Source organism: Lethenteron reissneri, chromosome 36 (genome assembly GCF_015708825.2).
Source record: "Lethenteron reissneri isolate LAM-NWPU_2019-01 chromosome 36, ASM1570882v1, whole genome shotgun sequence".
Taxonomy (NCBI): domain Eukaryota; kingdom Metazoa; phylum Chordata; class Hyperoartia; order Petromyzontiformes; family Petromyzontidae; genus Lethenteron; species Lethenteron reissneri.
Genome location: NC_083814.1, coordinates 4,444,154 through 4,465,848, shown reverse-complemented (window position 1 = coordinate 4,465,848; position 21,695 = coordinate 4,444,154). Strand labels below are relative to the sequence as shown.

Here is a 21,695-nt window from a genome sequence, read left to right as displayed (position 1 = left end):
GTTGACATTCCACCTGGTTCACAGATGCTTATCCCTTTGCGATATCGGAAACCGGTGCCTGGTCGGGAAGGAGCGCCTGGGGTTTTGTTATCACCGTCCGCAACCATAACGGGCGGGTCGGCGCTGGTCGGGGCGCAAACTATTATCCGGCCGGACCAGCCGCCGTTTTTGCAGGTGCTAAATGGGAGTACGGAGAATGTTTGCGTACCGGCCGGAACGGTCGTGGCCCATGCCACGACAGCGTTCACGGCCCATGACGATCTGGGCCGCCGGGACGTGGTAGGCGGAGTTTCGGGCCCTACGGGCCAAGATGATCGCTGGGTTGCCGAATTGTGCGGGGAGAATTCATCCCTGACCGGGGAACAGCGATCCGCGCTTCGCGCGCTGTTGTTAAGTTATTCCGATGTGTTTAGCTCGGATGATTTTGACTTGGGACACACCTCCCTGCTTTCCCATTACATTGACACGGGGGACGCTGCTCTGATTCGGTTGAACTTGCATCGGATGAGCCCGGCGGAGCGAGACCATGTTCGTGGAGCAGTGGAAGACATGCTGGCTGCGGACATAATATCTCCGTCTAACAGCCCATGGGGCGCGCCTGTAGTCTTGGTCAAAAAGAAAGACGGTAAATTGCGATTTTGCGTCAATTTTTGCAAATTAAACAAAGTGTCCGTAGCGGATGCGTACCCCCTGCCGCGTATGGATGATTCCCTCGATGCCTTGTCGGGGGCGAAGTTCTTTTCAACGCTGGATCTCTCTTCGGGATTCTGGCAGCTTCCCCTCGATGAGCCCTCGAGGGAAAAGACTGCTTTCCGTACGCCGCAGGGCCTATTTCAATTGAATTGTCTTCCGATGGGGTTGAATGCTGCCCCCGCCACATTTCAGAGGTTGATGGAGCTGGTATTAACGGGGTTGCAGTGGGAGACATGTCTGATATATATTTAGACGACATCATCGTCTTTAGCCGCACATTTGACGAACATCTAGAGACTGGAGGCGGTGTTCGCCAGGATGCGCTCCGCCAATCTAAAATTTAAACCTAAGAAGAAATGTCACCTATTGCAATGATCCGTGCGCTATTTGGGACACATAGTCAGTGCCGACGGGGTTGCCACGGACCCGGAGAAGACGGCGTGCGTCCGCAACTGGCCAACCCCGGCCACGGTGGGGGATGTGCGTCGCTTCTTGGGGTTTGCCTCATATTACCGTAGGTTCGTTCCCAATTTTGCAACGATCGCTAGGCCTCTGCACCTCCTTACGGGTAAAGGACGGAAATTCAGTTGGGGACCGCCAGATGAAGCGGCGTTTAAGGGACTACGCGATCGTTTGGCAACGGCGCCAACATTGGACTATCCCGATTTCGATCACCCTTTCATTCTGGACACGGACGCGAGTGACACTGGCATTGGGGCCGTTCTGTCGCAGTCCAAAGGCGGTGTGGAACACGTGGTAGCGTACGGTAGCCGCGTTTTGTCCCCCGCAGAAACCTGCTACTGCGTTACTCGCCGCGAACTTTTGGCCATTGTCTATTTTCTCCGCCAATTTCGGCCGTATCTCTACGGCCGTTCGTTTATTGTGCGCACGGATCATGCGGCTTTACAATATGCTCTGAGGGTAGACCAACCATCTGGCCAACTGGCACGATGGTTGGACACTCTGCAGGAGTTTTCCTTCCAAATTCAGCATCGGAAGGGGTCGCGTCACGCGAATGCAGACGCGCTCTCCAGGTTACCGCAAGGATCCCCTTGCGCTTGCGCGTCAGGTACGCATAGGTGTACGCCGGCTCAGCAGCCCCCTCGGCCTATTGCGTTAGCGGTCGAGGTGCCTGAGGCTCCAGTGTGCCCGGGACCGGCCGATGGGGTTCTGAACCTGCCGCGATCAGTGTGGATTCGTGAACAAATGCTTGACGACTCGTTGGGGACTCTGCGGAGTCGGGCTGCAAAGGGAGGGGGGAGACTGTTTTCCGGAGGGACGCCGGGGGCCGCTCTCCGCGACGGACTGCTGATGTGGAGGGAGGGGTTACATGATCGCTGGCGTCTTGTTGTACCGTCGTCGTTACGGTACGAATTGATTAGGACTCTGCATTGCGACACGCTATTACACCTGGGGGTGCAGAAAACCTTGTTGACGTTGCAGCGAGACTACTTCTGGCACGGCATGACGACGGATGTCGTCGGGCACATTCGCGCGTGTCCCGAGTGTGCCCGGCGGAAGCCGCCTAAACACCCATATGTACAGTCTATACAGGTGTCTCGAGTTAACGAGTTGGTGGCGTTGGATATTTTGGGACCCTTCCCGCCATCCGCTAAATACTTGCTAGTTGGGGTGGAGTATCTCTCCCGCTGGCCGATGGCCTGGCCCCTGCCCGACCAGTCGGCGGTGTCCATTACGGACGCCTTTCTACTTGGATATGTCATGGACAAAGGGGCGTCGGAGAGGCTGCTCACGAATCAGGGCTGGAATTTTTCTTCTAAAATGTTGGGTGAGGTGTGCGCTGCTCTGGGGACTAAAAAGATCCGGACATCTCCCTACCACCCGCAGACGGATGGCATGGTGGAACGACTAAATCGGACGCTGTCAGCCATGCTATGTAACACAGTTAATGAGAAGCAAGCTGACTGGGATTTGCACATCCCTGGGGTACTCTCGGCATACCGGATGACGCCTCACGCGTCCACAGGATATTCTCCGTTTTTTAAATACTTTATATTAAGTTCGCTTGCTTGCTTGCTTACGACCGTGCAAATCTTTCGGTCGTTTTTTAACCCACTTCCCGTGATTCAATCGAGCTGACATTTTCAACACAGACTCGTTGTGCCAGACAATTAATGTTCGTGAAAAAAAATTCCCAAAATGTTATACTTTTTAGGCAAAAAAAATTTATTTTACATATATTCAAATAGAACTCATTCATCACTTTGGCTGAACGTCTCAGTATAAGAGCCCAGAGTGTAACCCCTCCATAGGCCGTGGCGGAGTAGCGCAGTTGGTAGCGCCCTCGCTTCCCATGCCAAAGGTCGCGGGATCGATCCCCGCGTCCTCCACAGGCATATATATATATTTTAAATCCTTTATATTAAGTTCGCTGCCACGCATATAAAGGATTTATAGTGAAAAACTTTGTTTTTACGGGTTATACTTGTTCTCATGTACGGTCGCGAAAACGTGCCGCCAATGGATGTGCAATTGGGAACGGGAGCGAGAGGCCCTATTAAGCCTCTCCCCGACTACATTCAGGACGCCGTTCGCCGCGTCGCTGAGGCGCGGGAGGGGGCCCGATTGGCTACTGCCAAGACCCAGGCCGAAAACGAACGTTGCGCTCGACGCTCGAGGGGGAAGTGCCCCTGGAAGGTGGGGGACATGGCTTGGCTGCATTGCCCGCAGGTGCGAGCAGGAACCTCCCCTAAATTGCATAAACCATGGCAGGGGCCTGTTAGGCTCATTGAGGTTCCTAACCCGCAGTCCGCGCGCGTTCGGTTCGGATCTCGGCGCTGGTACGTCCATACGTCTCGGTTGAAACCATACGTGGCCCCACGGACGGATGCGTCATCTCCTGATGTTGCCTTGCCGGTGTCTGTTGCTGCCGACGCACCCTAGCCTATGCCTGTTGACCCTGCAAGAGCGCCCGTCGTGCCTTCTACAGACGAACCGGCCGTGACACTGACGGAGGCAGCGGACTCTGCTCTGGGTGGGCCTACCACGGCTGCGGGGACACCTGACCCCGCCGCCCCTCCAAACCCACCACAGACACGGTTGCGGGACACCCCGGACTCTGGTCCTTCGGGGGAACGGGACCTTGGTGTTGGCGGGCCTCCAATAGCGACAGGCGGTTTTGATCCTGTCGCTCCTAAAACCCCGTTGCGTTCTCGGTCTGCAGGGGGGCCGCCGCTCGTCCGGGACGGGCCGGCGACCCGCACGCGTTCTAAATCTCTTTCTTTTCGTTGATTATTGTTGTTCTTGTTGTTGTTGTTATTATCATTATATTCTCCGTTGTCCGGTCACGGCTGATGGTTGGAGGTCGCTCGCATTACTTGTTCTGTTTCAGCCGAGGACGGCTGGAATTTTCTCTACGGGGGAGGGTGGTGTAATGCGAGCGTAAACGGGCTCGCTGGATGTGACGTAACAGGTGGGAGGAGTTAGGGTCACGTGGGGAGAGAGAGAGCTTTTAAGGACAGGAACCGGAAGGGCTCAGAGGGAGTGTGAGAGTAGAGACAGAAGGAGGCCACGCGGGGCAGGAGAAGGAAAGTGGCGTGATCGCCACAGGGTTGGGACTCGACACCGTCGGCCATCGGTGTCCGGGCACAGAGGCAACAGAGAGCCAGGGACTCGACACCGTCGGCCATCGGTGTCCGGGCACAGAGGCAACAGAGAGCCAGCAGCGGGGCTGCATAATGAGCAGCAAGGGTGGCTGCAGGTCGGGAAGCAGAGAGGCTGTGTAACGAGCCAGCAGCGGGGCTGCATAGTGAGCCAGCAACGGGGCTGCAGGAGCGACGGCAGCAGTGGGGCTGCCGAGCGGGAAACGGAGGAGACACTGAGCGAGACGCCGTGCGGGCAAGTTGTACGAACCAATAAAGGACAACGGAGACAGACCCAGTGCAAGTGTCCTTTATTACATATTTAGTCAAAATATTCCATGAAGCAACAACAACAGGTCTACAGACTTCGGCAAACACCATCCTTCCTTGTTGCCCCTCACTATGCGTATGGCAATAGTGAATGTAAGCAAATGCATTGCATACCAGAGTCATAGGTGATAATAACACCCGTAGGAACACTCATCATACCATTTATTCTTGTACAATAAATACCGGTTAACTTCTAAATGGAAATGTTGACAACCATTATAGAATTGCACAGTTTCCATACACTTGAGTTATGCTGCTAGACATTAAAGTTACATTTATCATTGGTTACCAAGCAAGAGATTACATTCTAATCAATATATATTACAGACTGTATTGTTTTTAATTGAGATTTCAATTAATTGAGATTGCATATTTACACGATCGAACCCAAACATCTCTATTATGGATAATATTGGTCGCGAAAACGTGTTAAACTGAGATTTAAAAATATACGTTTTGCTTTTTCTTTAAAATAAAAATACCACGTATTAGTTTACGCGATGCATCAACAAATCTGTATTATTTACTTACGTGAGTAATTGTCATAGGCTGACACACCTCCTTGATGACTGCCAGGGTAACTGTACAATACAAAGAGCAATTAAGAAATCTTGTTTCCAATCAAAAGCTTTTCGAGCAATAGCAAGTTACCACAGTATCCAATTTGAAACAGTGATGAGACGTGTGGATTATCAGTTGAAGCAGACATCCGTGATCAACCCAGATGTGGCTGGGATGATTCAGGAGTCAGAGTAATGAAAGGTAGGGTTATCACTGGCTATTCATCAGGAATGGCTAGATGTTATTTACAACAACAAAAATATGAAAATGGCATGGCAACGACTTTTTTGTTTGCATATCAACATCAAGTTAAAGAACAACATAAAGTATTTTTTTTACAGTATCACTTCTTTACAGTGTACCTCCTACAACGCAACATTATTTCGTATGTCACTCGGAAGATATATCCGTGCATATTACCGGCTATGATGTATGGATCAGAAAGACAGACAATAACAAAGAAAATGTAGAACGATAATCTGACGAGTGCACAAAGAAGCATACTTGGGAGTTATGCTCAGAGATAGGAAAAGGAGCACAATGATCAGTGGAACAAACACAAATTGGAGACAGTGTATCGATTGTAAAAAAAAAAGGTAAAGTGAATTTTGGCAGGACACACTGCTCAGAAGGGACAACGGCCAGAGGATGGAGGATGGCGATGTTAATGTCAGCCATGGCCGAGAACGTTGACGGAAAGAGTGAGCACTGAGATCTGCTCGTGCAAGGGTGAGACCCATTTTTGGGATCACGGAACCACGTGGGTCGGCGAAAGCAATGGGTGGCCTTCATTGACTGTGGATGCTAGTTTATTAAAAATGTATGATTGTTTAACCCTTTGCCAAAGTGATGGTTTTTTTTTAAAGAACGGAAAACATTCATATAGTAATGTATTTGTGTTTCTCTCTCACCGTGTAACTTTTTGCCTGACTGCACAGGAATGTCATCTTACCACATCGTGATGCAGTGGGGATTTGTGTTCATTTTTTAACTTTTAAAAAAGAAAGCCACACCAAGTCTGCTAAGTTGGGTTATTTGGCCAACGCCAGTGACATTGTGTGTGGTGTGTTTTAGCTTTGACAGTGAACTGAAGAAGTCAGAGGAAACCCAGGCAGAAACAGGGGGAGAGAACACACAAACCCCACAAAGAAAGGCGCCCGAATAAGTGAATGAACCCAGGTCCTTCCTGCTGCGTGGCACGGGCGTTACTACTGGGCCACCCCTGCCACCGTTTTACAAGTAGCAGATATGACTGTAGACGATCTCGTATATCTCCATTTTTCGTAGTGTCACGAACAAATTGCCCGTTTAATTTGTTGAAGTCTTCAACGAATAATTTTGTTGAAAGTCAAAATTGGCCATAATTAAATGTGTAATTGAGATTTTAAAAAATGGGGATGTAAATTCCTGAGTTGTATACAATCAAACCCACAAACAGAATCCACCAGGAGCTGTATACAGTATTAAGCCGTGTATAAATAATACGATCGTGAAATAATGTACAATTCTCTGTCCGTCTACTGCAGGATGAAGACCTCCCTATGCCATGTTTGTCATGGAAGTGTTTAACTATACTTCGCCATGTTGGTTAGTGCAGGTTGGTGAAGGTGTGGGGACAAAAACTGCTTCAGATATCACTGCCACTGGGTTCATAACGCAGTGCGGTAACCACGATGCCACCGCCATCCCCCCCAGATAAATACAACATAGTACAATGTTCAAATCAACAATTGCTAAAACAATTATTGCCAAATAATATTTTCAAGATGTAAAAACTATCCTCTTTATAAAAACACTAAACTAGTAATTCCATTAAATCGATAACTTGAGTTACAAGCCCCAGGAACAGACAAGTCGAGATGGTGCCAAACTTTAATGCATAATATTTTTAAATATATATTTTTGAAAGTGTATGAAGATATATATTGCATACCTGCCCTTGTTACCAAACCGCGAATAGGTTCTTCCAGACTTGTATCTCCAGAATGCGTAGATGCCTATTCCCAGTAATAACATTCCACCAAGGCTACCAAACAAAATGCCAAAGAAGGCTGGAGATGTCACAGTGAGGTGCTGACATTGATCTCCATAGGAATGGTAAATTCCATTCGTGCCGCATCTAGAAAAAAAATAATAATCGATTATTAAATACCTGGCCACAACTTGCATGTATGTATGTATGTTGAACTTATTTCGCACCGTATGTAGTCAACCGTGCTAATCAGAGGTGCAGATTAACAAAAACACATGTTTTTCTCCAATATTGTGCTGCTATATCTGTCAGGGAGCATTTCATCATTACTCCTATTATTATTGTATGCTAACACAGACAATCAATAATGCACAGATTATGATCAATTCTGACTTCCACATAACAAATGTTGAAACAGAATGCGCGAAATCTGTCAAAAAGTGTTGGCATAAACACAGTGCTTGTTGGTTTGCGACCGCAATGGATTACTTACTTGCACACTGGCCCGTTTGATGTATGCTGACATTCCCCTCCGTTGTTGCAGTAGATTTCGGTGATGCAAGGGGACTGGCACACAAAGCCTGTGCCATCTATCCATTTCGGTACGTACTTGGGCATAGTTGTGGAACAGGTTATGTATTCTTTTAATTCATCCAGTGAAACTGAAATTACACCAAATTTTTTTTATGAACATTAACACGTTGATTTCATTAACAGTTATTGTATTACCATTATAAATTAATTACTGTGCAGTTATTCTGTACGAATCGTGTATATGAATATCTATGCGTGCCACTCAATGGATGTAAAAGCCATGCATTCTATTCGTGAGCAAACTCTTACAAAATTTAGCGGAGTTTTATGTGCATATGTATATTACTGCAAAAGAATGTGTGCAAACCATATTGAGGAACCATATATATTAAAATCAGAAAATAAGTTAATAGAATTTACACTATGAGACCTCTTTTACCAGTGGCAAAATATAGTAGTAGGTTTTTACCCTTTTAAACTGGTACAAAACTGACACCTTTATACAAGGCATCATGTTTGCAATAACCACAACACAAGTAGTCAAAAATGCAAACAAAAAGAAGCAACTCTGATAATGATAATAATATGCACTCTCCTTGAAGTTGATTGGTCCACACCCGAGACGGCTTTCTTTGAGCCTAGTCCCCATTGGTGTTGGACCAGATGACACCAGAAGGCATACAACTCAAACACAGTGCAATATCAGAGTATTGAGAGCTCGGGGTAAGCATTTACACTATGAGACCTCTTTTACCAGTGGCAAAATATAGTAGTCGGTTTTTACCCTTTTAAACTGGTACAAAACTGACACCTTTATACAAGGCATCATGTTTGCAATAACCACAACACAAGTAGTCAAAAATGCAAACAAAAAGAAGCAACTCTGATAATGATAATAATATGCACTGTCCTTGAAGTTGATGTAAATGCTTACCCAGAGCTCTCAATACTCTGATATTGCACTGTGTTTGAGTTGTACGCCTTCTGGTGTCATCTGGTCCAACACCAATGGGGACTAGGCTCAAAGAAAGCCGTCTCGGGTGTGGACCAATCAACTTTAAGGACAGTGCATATTATTATCATTATCAGAGTTGCTTCTTTTGTTTGCATTTTTGACTACTTGAGTTGTGGTTATTGCAAACATGATGCCTTGTATAAAGGTGTCAGTTTTGTATCAGTTTAAAAGGGTAAAACCCTACTACTAAGTTAATAGAACTTAAAATGATGTTTAGTTTGAGGAATACAGGGATTTGTCAATTGTACCATGAGAAGCTTGGAGATATAGATGCCTTAAAAATGTGTTACTTCCCATGTAACCAATGTCAGGAGTAAATTTAAACATTTGAATTATGAGAACAATTGTAACCCTAATTTAAACAATGTATACTGGTAAATAATGCATTATGCATTTATTTACTTGAGATTTTGTGCTGTAAATAAAAAAAAAATCTCCAAAAAGCTTTAAGTCGCGCAAGCTTTAAGTCAAGATCCATAATTTACTGTTGAATAATGCTGTTAATCCCTAAAATCACATTTATAGATTTACACACATTCACCCAAATTGTGCTGTGTATGCGGGATAGATGTTGCATTACCAAGTATTTTTCACACAGTATTAAGCCAGTAATATCATTGAGGAATGATTTTAGTCTTACGTTGTTCCATTGTAAAATTGACGAGAGCCATGAAATCCACTGCTCGCGTGTTGGTGGTGAATTTTGTCTCAATATCCTTCTTCAGATCGTATTTATAATAGTTATACACAGCACTCTCCGTTGTGTAGTTAAACTGAGCATAGGTCTCCACAAAAAAAACGTTATTATCCATGCGGCTGAAATACACGTAAAAAAAAAAAATCACAAATGTTAACAAAATCATCATCAAATATACGTAAAATAAATGCTGAACTGCATCAATTTGATTTAGATGAATTACCTTCAGTTGGAAGGCTCAAAGCAAATCTTAACAGTCAGAGCTGGTGGGGTTGAAATCAGACTTCTATTCTGCTCTGATCGCAAATGGTGCAGGAAATTCTAAATCCCTTTTCAATGCTCACCGGTGTCCCCATGCCCAGATTTTTCCACTGCCCTGTCAGCTGCTAAGCATGGCAAACATTATCTCCTCTTTCGCTGAAAAAGTCAAGAAAATAAGGAATATCCTTCTGCTTCTCCTATTGTCTGTCCTGTCCCTACCTATAACATCACTCAATAAAAAATTATAACGACAATCATCTTCAACGTACAAAAGTTATTTGCATCCTTGATTCCCTGCCCACCAAACTCATCCCTCAGTGTCCACCTACTTTGGCCCCCTATATCACCAGTTTTGTCAATGCCTCTGTCTCATCCAGTACCTTCCCCCCAAAATCTCAAGACTGCTGATGTTACTCCCATCTTTAAAAAAATATCCTCTAGTACCCTAGCATTCCTAAATAAAACCTCCATTTCCAAACACGTATCCCTCCAGTCTCCACGACCCAGTACATCTTGTTTCTGCCAAAGGAGTTCAAATGTAACAGCTCTCTTATATGTGGTTAAATGAGCTATCTCTCTTCAGACCAGGAAGTGATCTCACTCCCGACTTATGCTGACCTTTCTGCTGCTCATCATCCTTAGGTTGTTCCCATTATTTTTTAAGTACAGTACAGTACAGTAATACGATAACGGTGATTTGTGTGCGATAGAGCACCCTATACGCAGGGAGAGCATTCTCAGAGGGCTTTACATCTCATCTCAAACATTTCAAAGGACACCCCCCCACCCCAATAGCAGGTGTCCTTGTGGGAACAATATGACTTCAGCACCTGACCTCCAAACAGGCGGTAGGGAGCAGTGATTGCTACGTATAAATCCCAATTGAGTAGTTTGTGGTGTAATTTTCGAATTTAGTGACTTTGGGACCCTGACATTGGCACACGATGGCCTACTTTTACGAATGATGTCAGGGGGATCTTTCACATCCACTGTGAAGCAGACGGTGCATGGCATTAGCGTGGTTATTTCGCCGACAGTAATAATCCAGGGAGGCCGCTGGATTCGAACCATGAACCTCTGCAACAAGCAGTGAATATGCCGACGCTATGCCACGTCACCGTCAATTCCACTTTTTAAATAATAGCTTTGTGAATGTTATAATGAGCACGAATTTAGATGTATGCGTTGACAGAGTACTGCATGTATATATTCAAGTGATTAGTCAAATAGATTTAATAAATTAATCAGTCCGAGCATATTTGAATATTTTGAGAACAAATTAATGTAAACATGCATTTATAGTGGCGGATCTACTAAACGCTGAAGGATGGCAACATAGACTTGTGGTAGTATGTTTGCCACTTGTTTTGGAGGTTCACAGTTCCAATCTAGTGGCCGCCCTGGTTAATACCGTGGGTTGCGGGTGTATTACCCGTAAATGTATATATGCGCCATCTGCTTCACAGTGGATGTTAACATTATCGTGATAGCCTTTGCAAGAGTAGGCCATTGTGTACCGGTGTCACAGTTCACATTTGAAAAAATTACCCAAAAATTACTCGATTGGAACGTGCATAGCAATTATCGCCCCGACTGCGAAAACTTGGCAGGACCCTCCTGAAATAGAGTCATTAGACTCCGGTGAGGCTAAATAAATAACCTGATAAATATTTGACAATGATTTGCTAAAATCACCACAAAATACACAAGCTGTACAAATGTCACGCAAATGAAACATTACATGTTCTTTATTTAACATTGTACAGTATTCAAATGTGGAAAACTTTGATGGCTGCAACTGATATTTGTTTGCAAAACCAACCTATTTGTAATGTTGTTGTTATAATAGTATCTGGAGTATAGCAGCATTTTCAGTTTACTTTCAATCTGTAGAAAAAAAAGCAACAAAGATGAATGAGAAATGTCAATTAATAAACAAGTGCACTACATTACAATGTCAAAATTTCTCAATATCCTTCACAAATCTTCAATTTTTATTTAAAGCTTTCGTGACTGCAGGGATTCATATTCTTTGTTCTTTCAGTAAAGTCACGTAGAAGGGAAATAATAAAATAATAAAAATATAAAACAATAAATTCTTACAACGTTTCGACTGCAACACAAACAATCATCATCAGGTGTGAATGTCACACCTGATGATGATTGTTATTTTATTATTTCCCTTCTACGTGACTTTACCGAAAGAACCAAGAATATGAATCTTCAATTGTATATTTAATGGTATTAATGAACAGACAACTTACTTCATGATAAATAAATAAAAGGGTAAAAAAACTATTAACAACAATTGTTGTTTGTAACCGGGCGAGTTAATTATATTAAAGTCACGTAATAAAAAAAAACAGTGACATTTCCAAAGAATATGGAACAAAAAGCACAAAAGTTCTCAAAGAAGCGTGGTGAGGTGCATGCTAAGAACTGATGGATAGAAAGAGGGACAACGTGAATTCAACATATGCAAGTTAGAGACCATCATATTGACTGTTTAGACAATGTAGGCGGACTTTGGCAGGACGCGCTGCTGGAATGGATGTAATGAAATTAGCCTGTGCGCAGAATCGCAAGACCATCCAGCAGTGACGATATCATGGCTGATAACAAATATTTATAATGATAGACTCACATAGGCTGTCCAAACTTAATCATTTACAAATTCACAATATATTTGTCAATTCTATAAAATGAAATAACTAATTTTTTCGGTAACATGTTATATTTATTCTAGATTTGAAGCTTTCGTGACTGCAAGGATTCATATTCTTAGGTTTTTTCGGTAAAGTCACGTAGGTAAAAAATTAAAATTAATAAAAGTAAAATAAAAATAAAAATCACGACGTTTCGGAGGCAACACAAGTTTGCGTGTTCAGGTGGAACCGTCACAGCACGATAGCTGTATCAAGTGAGAGAAATTTAAAAAAAAAACAGTCCTTGTATATATGTAATAAAGGACTCGACCACGATGTCTGGCTTGGTGTCCTTTATTCGGTTCTTCTCTCTTAACCCGCACGGCTGTCCTTCTATAAGACTCTATACTGACACTGATACTGCTCTCCTGCAGTGTCTCCCCTCGTCGTTCTCTCAGCCTCTCTCTCCTCTCGTCGCTCTCGTAGCCTCTCCCTCACACACAGCCTCGCCGGCTGTGTTCCCCGCAGCTCCTCGTCCGCCTTCTCTCCAGCCGCCCCACCGCTGTCTTCTCTCGCAGCTCCGCTGGCTGCTCCCTTAGCTGGCCACCGCTGGCCGCCGCTGCCACCCCTTGGCTTTGCCCACGTGGCCTTACTCTGGTCCAGTCCCACTCGTTCTCCCTTCCTCTTCCGGTCTCCTCCCTTAAGAACCTTAACCTTTCCTCCCACGTCACCTAACTCCACCTCTCAGTGACGTCACATCCGGGAGGTCGCCCGCGCCCGCATTACACCACCCTCCCCCGTGGAGAAAAACCCAGCCGACCTCGGCTGAACAACACCAACAGTAATGCGGGCGAACCCGAGCGTAACACACCAAAGGACACCAAGCATGCAATATAACAGTAAGAACAATCAACACAACTCAACAATCAATAACGTAGCAGAAGCAGGCAATAAATACACAGTAAGAACAATACAACATAACAATCAACGAAACACAAGGGATTTAGAGCGTGTGCGGGTCGCCGGCCCGTCCCGGACGGTCGGCGGCCCATCCGCGGAACGGGAACGTGATTGAGTTTGAGGAGCGACAGGGTGAAATCCCCCTGTCGCTGTTGGAAGTCCACCAACGTCCCGTGTCCTTGAAGGATCAGTTTTGGGCTTGTCCCGCGGATGCGTCTGCAGCGGGGTCGGAAGGGCTGCAGGGCTCGAAGGACCCGCAGATCTGGCAGGCACCCTCCGAGCAGAGCGCCTCGTCCCCTCCGGTGTCAAGGCCGGCCTGCCTGGAACAGGTACGACAGGCGCTCTAGCAAGATCAATGGACGCAGGCGGGGGAGAGTCGGCAGCAACAGACCCCGGCAAGGCAACATTGGGAGATGATGCATCATGTAGGGGAGCAACATACGGTTTCAAGCGCGACGTGTGAACAAACCAGCGGCGAGAACCAATTTGAACACGCGCCGACTGAGGATTAGGAACCTCAATGAGGCAGACAGGCCCTCGCCAAGGTTTGTGAAATTTGGGAGAGGTACCCGGCCGCACCTGCGGGCAATGGAGCCAGGCCAGGTCCCCAACCTTCCAGGGGCACTCCCCTTTGGAACGCCGTGCGTACCTCTCATTTCGGGCCTGAGCTTTGGCCGTAGCCACACGGGCACTCTCCCGCGCCTCCGAGACCCGGCGAACAGTGTCCCGAATGTAGTCAGGAAGCGGTTTACAAGGTCCCCTCACACCGGTTCCCATCTGCACATCCATTGGCGGCACGTTTTCCCGACCATACATAAGGTAAAATGGCGAATAACCCGTAGCCGCATGAGGAGTCATCCTGTACGCCGAAAGCACCCCCGGGATGTGCAGGTCCCAATCCGATTGTTGCTCACTCACCGTGTGGCACAGCATGGCAGACAATGTCCGGTTTAGCCGCTCAACCATACCATCCGTTTGCGGATGGTATGGGGATGTCCGGACCTTCTTAGTCCCTAGGCCCGCGCATACTTCCGCCAATAATTTAGAAGAAAAATTTCGGCCCTGATCCGTAAGGAGTCTCTCCGGCGCACCCTTGTCCATAACATATCCGAACAAAAAGGCGTCGGTAATGGCCGCGGCCGATTGATCGGGCAACGGCCAGGCCATCGGCCAACGGGAGAGGTACTCAACCCCGACCAGCAAATATTTATTACCCCTCGCCGAAGGTGGGAAAGGTCCCAAAATGTCCAGTGCCACCAATTCATTGACCCGAGACACCCGAATTGACTGTAAGGGTGGCACATAAGGATGTTTAGGAGGCTTACGCCGGGCACAGTCAGGGCACGCGCGGACGTGCCCCACGACATCCGTCGACATGCCGTGCCAAAAATAATGACGTTGCAACGTCAACAAGGTCTTCTGCACACCCAGATGTAATAGCGTGTCACAATGGAGAGTTCTAATCAACTCGTATCGGAGGGACGCAGGCACCACTAGACGCCAGTGTTCCTGGAGACTTTCCCTCCACATAAGCAGACCATCTCGGACCGCGGTTTCCGGCGCACCCTCCGTAACCGGACCCCCAACCTCCACTTTGGATCGCTTCCGCAAGGACACTAACGACTCATCCATCATTTGCTCCCTTATCCAAACAGACCGTGGCAGATTCAAAACCCCATCAGTCGGCCCCGGTTCCACAGTAGCATCCGACTTCTCCACAGCCAATACCACCGGCTGAGGGGGGGGTAGGCTGGGCGCACATCTCTGCGTCCCCGACGCACATTTGCAAGGGGAGCGCTGCGGCAACCTAGAAAGTGCGTCTGCGTTCGCATGGCGCACCCCTTTACGATGGTGAATTTGAAATGAAAATTCTTGCAGCGTGTCCAACCAACGCGACAGCTGGCCGGAAGGTTGATCCATTTTAAGGGCATATTGCAAGGCCGCATGATCCGTACGTACGATAAAGGAACGGCCGTACAGGTACGGTCGAAACTGACGTAGGAAAAAAACAACGGCTAAGAGTTCCCTGCGAGTGACACAGTAGCGTGTTTCCGCGGGCGACAGGACCCGGCTACCATACGCAACGACGCGCTCTACGCCCCCTTTAGACTGAGACAACACCGCGCCAATACCTGTGTCGCTCGCATCCGTATCAAGAATGAACGGTTGATTGAAATCCGGATAATCCAATGTTGGGGCGGTAGCCAACAGATTACGCAGACTCTGAAAGGCCGCCTCTTCCGGCGGTCCCCACGCAAACTTACGTCCCTTACCCGTAAGGAGGTGCAAGGGCCTCGCGATGGTCGCAAAATTCGGTACAAATCTTCGATAATACGAGGCAAATCCCAGAAAGCGACGTACATCCCCCACGGTGACCGGAGTCGGCCAATCTCGGACGCACGCCGTTTTTTCCGGGTCCGTAGACACCCCCTCAGCACTCACGATGTGCCCCAAATAACGGACGGACCGTTGCAGTAGGTGACATTTCTTTGGTTTAAATTTCAAGTTCGCGGAGCGCATCCTCGCGAACACCGTCTCCAGCCGCCTTAAATGTTCATCAAATGTGCGGCTGAAGACGATGATATCGTCCAAATATATGAGACATGTCTCCCACTGCAACCCCGTCAAAACGAGTTCCATGAGCCTTTGAAATGTGGCAGGGGCCGCATTCAGCCCCATCGGAAGGCAGTTAAATTGAAACAACCCCTGCGGCGTACGGAATGCGGTCTTCTCCCGTGAGGGCTCGTCAAGGGGAAGCTGCCAAAATCCCGAAGAGAGGTCCAGTGTAGAGAAATACTTAGCCCCCGACAATGCGTCGAGGGAGTCGTCCATACGCGGCAGGGGATACGCATCTGCCACCGATATCTTATTCAATTTTCGAAAGTCAACACAGAATCGCAATTTGCCATCCTTTTTCTTAACCAAAACCACAGGCGCGCCCCATGGGCTGTTCGACGGTGATATAATATCCGCAGCCAACATATCCTCCACTGCCCCCCGAACGTGTTCTCGCTCGGCCGGACTCATTCGGTGCGAATTCAACCGAATAGGGGCAGCGTCGCCTGTAGCAATGTGATGGTGAAGCAATGAGGTGCGTCCCAAATCCAAATCATTGGAGCTAAACACATCGGAATACGTCAATAACAATTTATGAAGCGCACCCCGTTGATCCACAGACAGGGAAGAATTTCCGTCACATAAGCTAGCAATCCAGCGGTCATCCGAAACCACAGGCTCGGAAACACCAGCAACCACTCCCTGGCTATGCGAACAATCGTGAGCCGTAAATGCCGTGGTGGCATGTGCCACAACCGTGCCGGCTGGGACACAGACATTTTCCGTACCCGCATTGAGCACCTGCAAAAACGGTAATTGATCTGGCCGGACGATGGTCTGCGCTCCGACCAGCGCCGATCCGGCCGTTATCGAGGCTGAAGGTGACAACAAGATCCCAACCGCTCCCAGCCGACCAGGCAGGGGCTTCCGATACCGCAGGGGAATAAGCATCTGTGAACCAGGTGGAATATCAACAGATGCCACGGATAGCGCCTGCACTTGTACGGCCGAAGCAGGTCGCCCCCAGGGCGACGGCAGAAACGAAATTTGACGGCCACCCGGCAGTTCAATACAATTCTCATTAATTTTGATCAAAATAGGCATCTTAGCCAGAAAATCAGTGCCCAATAAACAGGGAACTGCCAAGGATCTTGAAATCAACACAACGCCCGAGGCCGACACATCCCCAATAGATATTTTAGCGTCCACCTGGCCCACGATGCCCATACTACCCCCGTTCGCAGCGACGCACGACCCGTAAACCGGACGCACGGCCCCGGGTGGGATGCCTAACAGATGAAAAATGACATCCGAAATAATAGTCGCGGACGCCCCGGAATCGACCAAAATGCGCACGTCCACCCCTTGTATAGACCCCGGCACGGTGGACGAACCCGTAGCGGCCGCAACAACCCTCCGTGCCAATTTGCGCCACTGCGTCACAGAGCGACAAGGCCCCGTCGAAGGTCCCTCTTTAACAACAACACTATGACCGCACAACGAAGGTGATGGGTGAGGTGTAAAGCCTTGCCGGGTGTCTGGTGCGTGCCGACTTGCCTGTTTCGGTGGATCCTTGGGCGGCTTGGCCGGTAATGAGGCCTCCTGTTGTGGCGGACCCGGGATGCGGGCCCAGCAGTCCTTCGCGTAGTGGCCCTTCCGTCCGCAGCGGAAGCAATCGGCGTCGTTGCGCCGAAGCGCAGGCCTTGCATCGCGCCGCCCGCGTATCGGCGGTGCAGCACGAGAGGCCGGTCCACCGCGGCCTGACCATGGCACCGAGGCGGCCGTCAGCTCCTGAGGGCCCCGCTCATCCGGCACGTATACCGACTTCGTAGGGTCCCAACCCAGAGCGCCACCCTCCGCGACGGGCCCCCCTGTCCACGCCGTGACCTGTTTCCATCGTCGTAGGTTGAATTGTGCATCCAGACATTTCGCCGCCGCCCGGGAGGTGAGCTTCTCATGCCCGCACACCGGCATGGGAATCCCAAGATCCCGCGACAGCTCGAGCATCTTGCCCAAGATGAGAGGCTCGAGCAGGTCAGGTGTTGTATCTGGATACGCGGCCATAGCCAAATCAAGCACTGCACCCCTGTACGCCACAGGCGACTCCTCGGGCGCTCGTTGTCGTTGAGCGAATCGCCGATGCGCGTCGTCAGGTGGCTCGTAGGCGTCGGCCATTTCTTGAAAAACTCCATATAATGTCCTCTTCTTCTCGGCCTTAATGGAGCGAAAAAAACGAACAGATTCGTCGTCCAGAAGAGTCGGCAACACTTCCAAGGCCTCAGCATCGGTCCATCTCGCAGAACGGACCGCCGCTAAAAATCTGCAGGCGAAAGCGCTCCAGTCGCCCCCAATGGCGAATTCCTTGACCGTGGTGAGATGGCGACTCCGACTTCGCTTCACTCCGCCCTCCGCCGATGGTTCCTCCGGAGGCAAATTCAAAATGGCGTCGAATCGCGGCGTGGTCAAGATGGCGGATTCCCGCCGCGGCACGCGCAAGATGGCGGCCTCCTGCCGCGTGGCCCATGGCGCCGGGAGTGAAGAACCCGTGGCGGCCTGTGGAGCACTCTCCGCTCTCTCCGTCGCCGTGCTTGGGGTGACGAGATGACACAATTGGCCCAGGGCGTCCTTGAGAGTCTCCAGTTGCTCAGCCACCTGCAGCCATCGCCGATCAGCGTCTGATGGTGTCGGCGGCCCTGACACTGTGGCTACATCTTCCACTCCCGTCCCCGCACTCGTTTCAGCAGGGCTCTCCTCCACCACCCTGGCAGGATCCATGTTTGGAGGGAAGTCTTCGTCTTCGGACGAAGAAGCCGATGCCGGCGCTGGAACATTTTTCTTTCTCACTTGTTTCGACATGCCGTTGCACTTCCGACACCAATGTAATAAAGGACTCGACCACGATGTCTGGCTTGGTGTCCTTTATTCGGTTCTTCTCTCTTAACCCGCACGGCTGTCCTTCTATAAGACTCTATACTGACACTGATACTGCTCTCCTGCAGTGTCTCCCCTCGTCGTTCTCTCAGCCTCTCTCTCCTCTCGTCGCTCTCGTAGCCTCTCCCTCACACACAGCCTCGCCGGCTGTGTTCCCCGCAGCTCCTCGTCCGCCTTCTCTCCAGCCGCCCCACCGCTGTCTTCTCTCGCAGCTCCGCTGGCTGCTCCCTTAGCTGGCCACCGCTGGCCGCCGCTGCCACCCCTTGGCTTTGCCCACGTGGCCTTACTCTGGTCCAGTCCCACTCGTTCTCCCTTCCTCTTCCGGTCTCCTCCCTTAAGAACCTTAACCTTTCCTCCCACGTCACCTAACTCCACCTCTCCGTGACGTCACATCCGGGAGGTCGCCCGCGCCCGCATTACATATATACTGGTTGAGGGTGGGAGGAGCCAAGGTAGGCCCTGAATATTATTTTTGTGAGGTTCGGTGCGGCTGAAGCACACTGTTAGGAATGAGCTTTTGTTGTGTAAACTAGGTGCGGATGATGTAAAGGTGTGTGCAAATGGGACTGAGCCTTTTGTTATGTAGAAGTGATGCGGCTTAAAAAGTCCCAGTACCTGACACACTAACAATAATAATAACAATAATTGAGGACTTGGTCCACCATGGATTGAATTCGGATGTATCTGCGCTGGTTAGGCAATGGCACCTTCTACAAACAGAATGAGGGCACCCCTATGGGCTCTCCCTGGTCACCAGTGATAGCCAACATGTTCATGGAAAGGTTTGAATCAGACGCTATCCACACATCCACCCTGCGTCCATCCCTGTGGAAGAGGTATGTGGATGACACTTTCGTCATTTGGCCACATGGCCTCCCAGCATTGAACCACTTCTTGGACCACATCAATTCCAGACACCCATCCATCAGATTCACCATGGAAGTGGAAAAAGATGGTAAACTACCATTCTTAGATATTCTGTTTGAGAGGAGACCTGACGGATCCTTGGGACATTCTGTATACAGGAAAGCCACCCACACAGATTCCTACTTGAAACCTGATTCCCACCACCACCCATCTCAAAATAATTCTCTCATCAAAACGCTATACCGCAGAGCTCATGGAATTTCTGACCAACACCACCTGGCCAGTGAATTAAGACATGTACATCGGGCCCTCAGGATGAACGGATACTCTGACCGCACCATCCGCCAAGCTGTTTCTCCCACCATACAGAAACAGCCACTTGAAACTCCGATCAAAACTATCACGTTGCCATACATAACAGGCGTGACCAAAAAGATCTCCAAAATTCTAAACAAACATAAGATCCAAGTCCGATTCAGTACAGTACATAAAATCTGTGATCTAATTCCATCTGTGAAAGATGTCATTCCTGACTTAAAATACCCTGGAGTCTACAAGCTGAGTTGCAGTTGTGGTGATTGCTACATTGGAGAAACGAAACGTCATATCTCTGATCGTGTCCGCGAGCACAAGTCATATCTGAAACACGGCAAAACTGATTCTTCCACCGTTGCCGATCATTGCTATAACGCTGTGGGTTCTCATGAAATTGTCTTTTTCGAGACCAAGGAACTCTGCAAGCCTCCTGGCTACCATCAAAGGTTTGTACACGAGGCCATCCAAATATACAAACACAGACATAATTTCAACCGTGATGATGGGTACAAACTTAGTAATCATTGGAAAGATGTTATTAACCATGCAAAAAAGATTTAACTACACATATTTGGAGCATTCCTGGCAGTGATTTCAGCCACACCACCTCTACGTAACAAAGGCTCAGTCAACCATTCTACACAAGAAAGACTAATTTCCTGGCAGCGATTTAAGCCACATCACTTCTACATAACAAAAGGCTCAGTCCCATTTGCACACACCTTTACATCATCCGCACCTAGTTTACACAACAAAGGCTCATTCCTAACAGCGTGCTTCAGCCGCACCGAACCTCACAAAAATAATATTCAGGGCCTACCTTGGCTCCTCCCACCCTCAACCAGTATATATACAAGGACTGTTTTTTTGGAATTTCTCTCACTTGATACAGCTATCGTGCTGTGACGGTTCCACCTGAAGACGGAAACTTGTGTTGCCTCCGAAACGTCGTGATTTTTTTTATTTTTATTTTTTATTGTATTAATTTTAATTTTTTACCTACGTGATTTTACCGATAAAACCTAAGAATATGTTATATTTAAGTTATGGCACAGAACACAAACACGTAACATTAATACTGTTTCAGAAACATTTGAAATTAAACGTATTTACACCATTCACTTACGTGATTTGAGACCAAATTAGCAATTTGATCTGTGGGTGTTGATGAAATGCTGTAGTTAAGTCCCATGAAGACTTTCAACTTTGGAGTACCTGTAAAACGTAAATGAGTGTTATACTTATATACCATACTTGACTATTGTTTGTGATGTTTGGGATACATTCAATTAATTGGATAAAGCAACATTTCGAGTTAATATAACACGTGTGTAGTCGAGTAATGTATCTTTTTTTTATCCAGCTGTTTTCAATCAACAATTGAATAAAGGCCTCACCATGTAATATCACTCATGGGGGTTTTTCGACGATACCTCACCGCACTGGTCATTGCGGGTTTATGAAGCAGAGGACACAATTGGTCCTATCAATGGCCAATGTTAGCCGTGGACGGGAATTGGAACTTAGTGTCACAGGGTTCCTGGTGCTGCACGCTAAGCAAAGTGCCACCTGCTCCACCCTCAATTATTACACGAAGTAAAATTCATCCAATTATACAAAAATGGAACAGCTTTGTCAACCATTGGCTGGAGGCCACCCGCCGGCCAGCACAAGGAGGGGATGGAAGGGTGCACGTGGGTTTCGCAGTCATCTTAGTCAACCCATAGCACCACGTGATACCCGTTCCGTGACCTTC

At 48.1% G+C, this 21,695-nt stretch overlaps 1 protein-coding gene across 1 annotated transcript in view; it reads right to left on the bottom strand.

Moving 5' to 3' along the window:
* Positions 1-21,695, bottom strand: part of LOC133351032 (uncharacterized) — an 87,915-nt gene that overhangs the window by 5,458 nt on the left and 60,762 nt on the right. Inside the window, exons 40-45 of the mRNA XM_061565918.1 lie at positions 21,066-21,154; positions 11,488-11,552; positions 9,348-9,523; positions 7,652-7,820; positions 7,120-7,305; positions 5,157-5,206 (exon numbers count right to left, since the gene is read on the bottom strand). Of these exons, the coding sequence (XP_061421902.1) occupies positions 5,157-5,206; positions 7,120-7,305; positions 7,652-7,820; positions 9,348-9,523; positions 11,488-11,552; positions 21,066-21,154 (735 nt within the window). The remainder of the gene's footprint in view (positions 1-5,156; positions 5,207-7,119; positions 7,306-7,651; positions 7,821-9,347; positions 9,524-11,487; positions 11,553-21,065; positions 21,155-21,695) is intronic.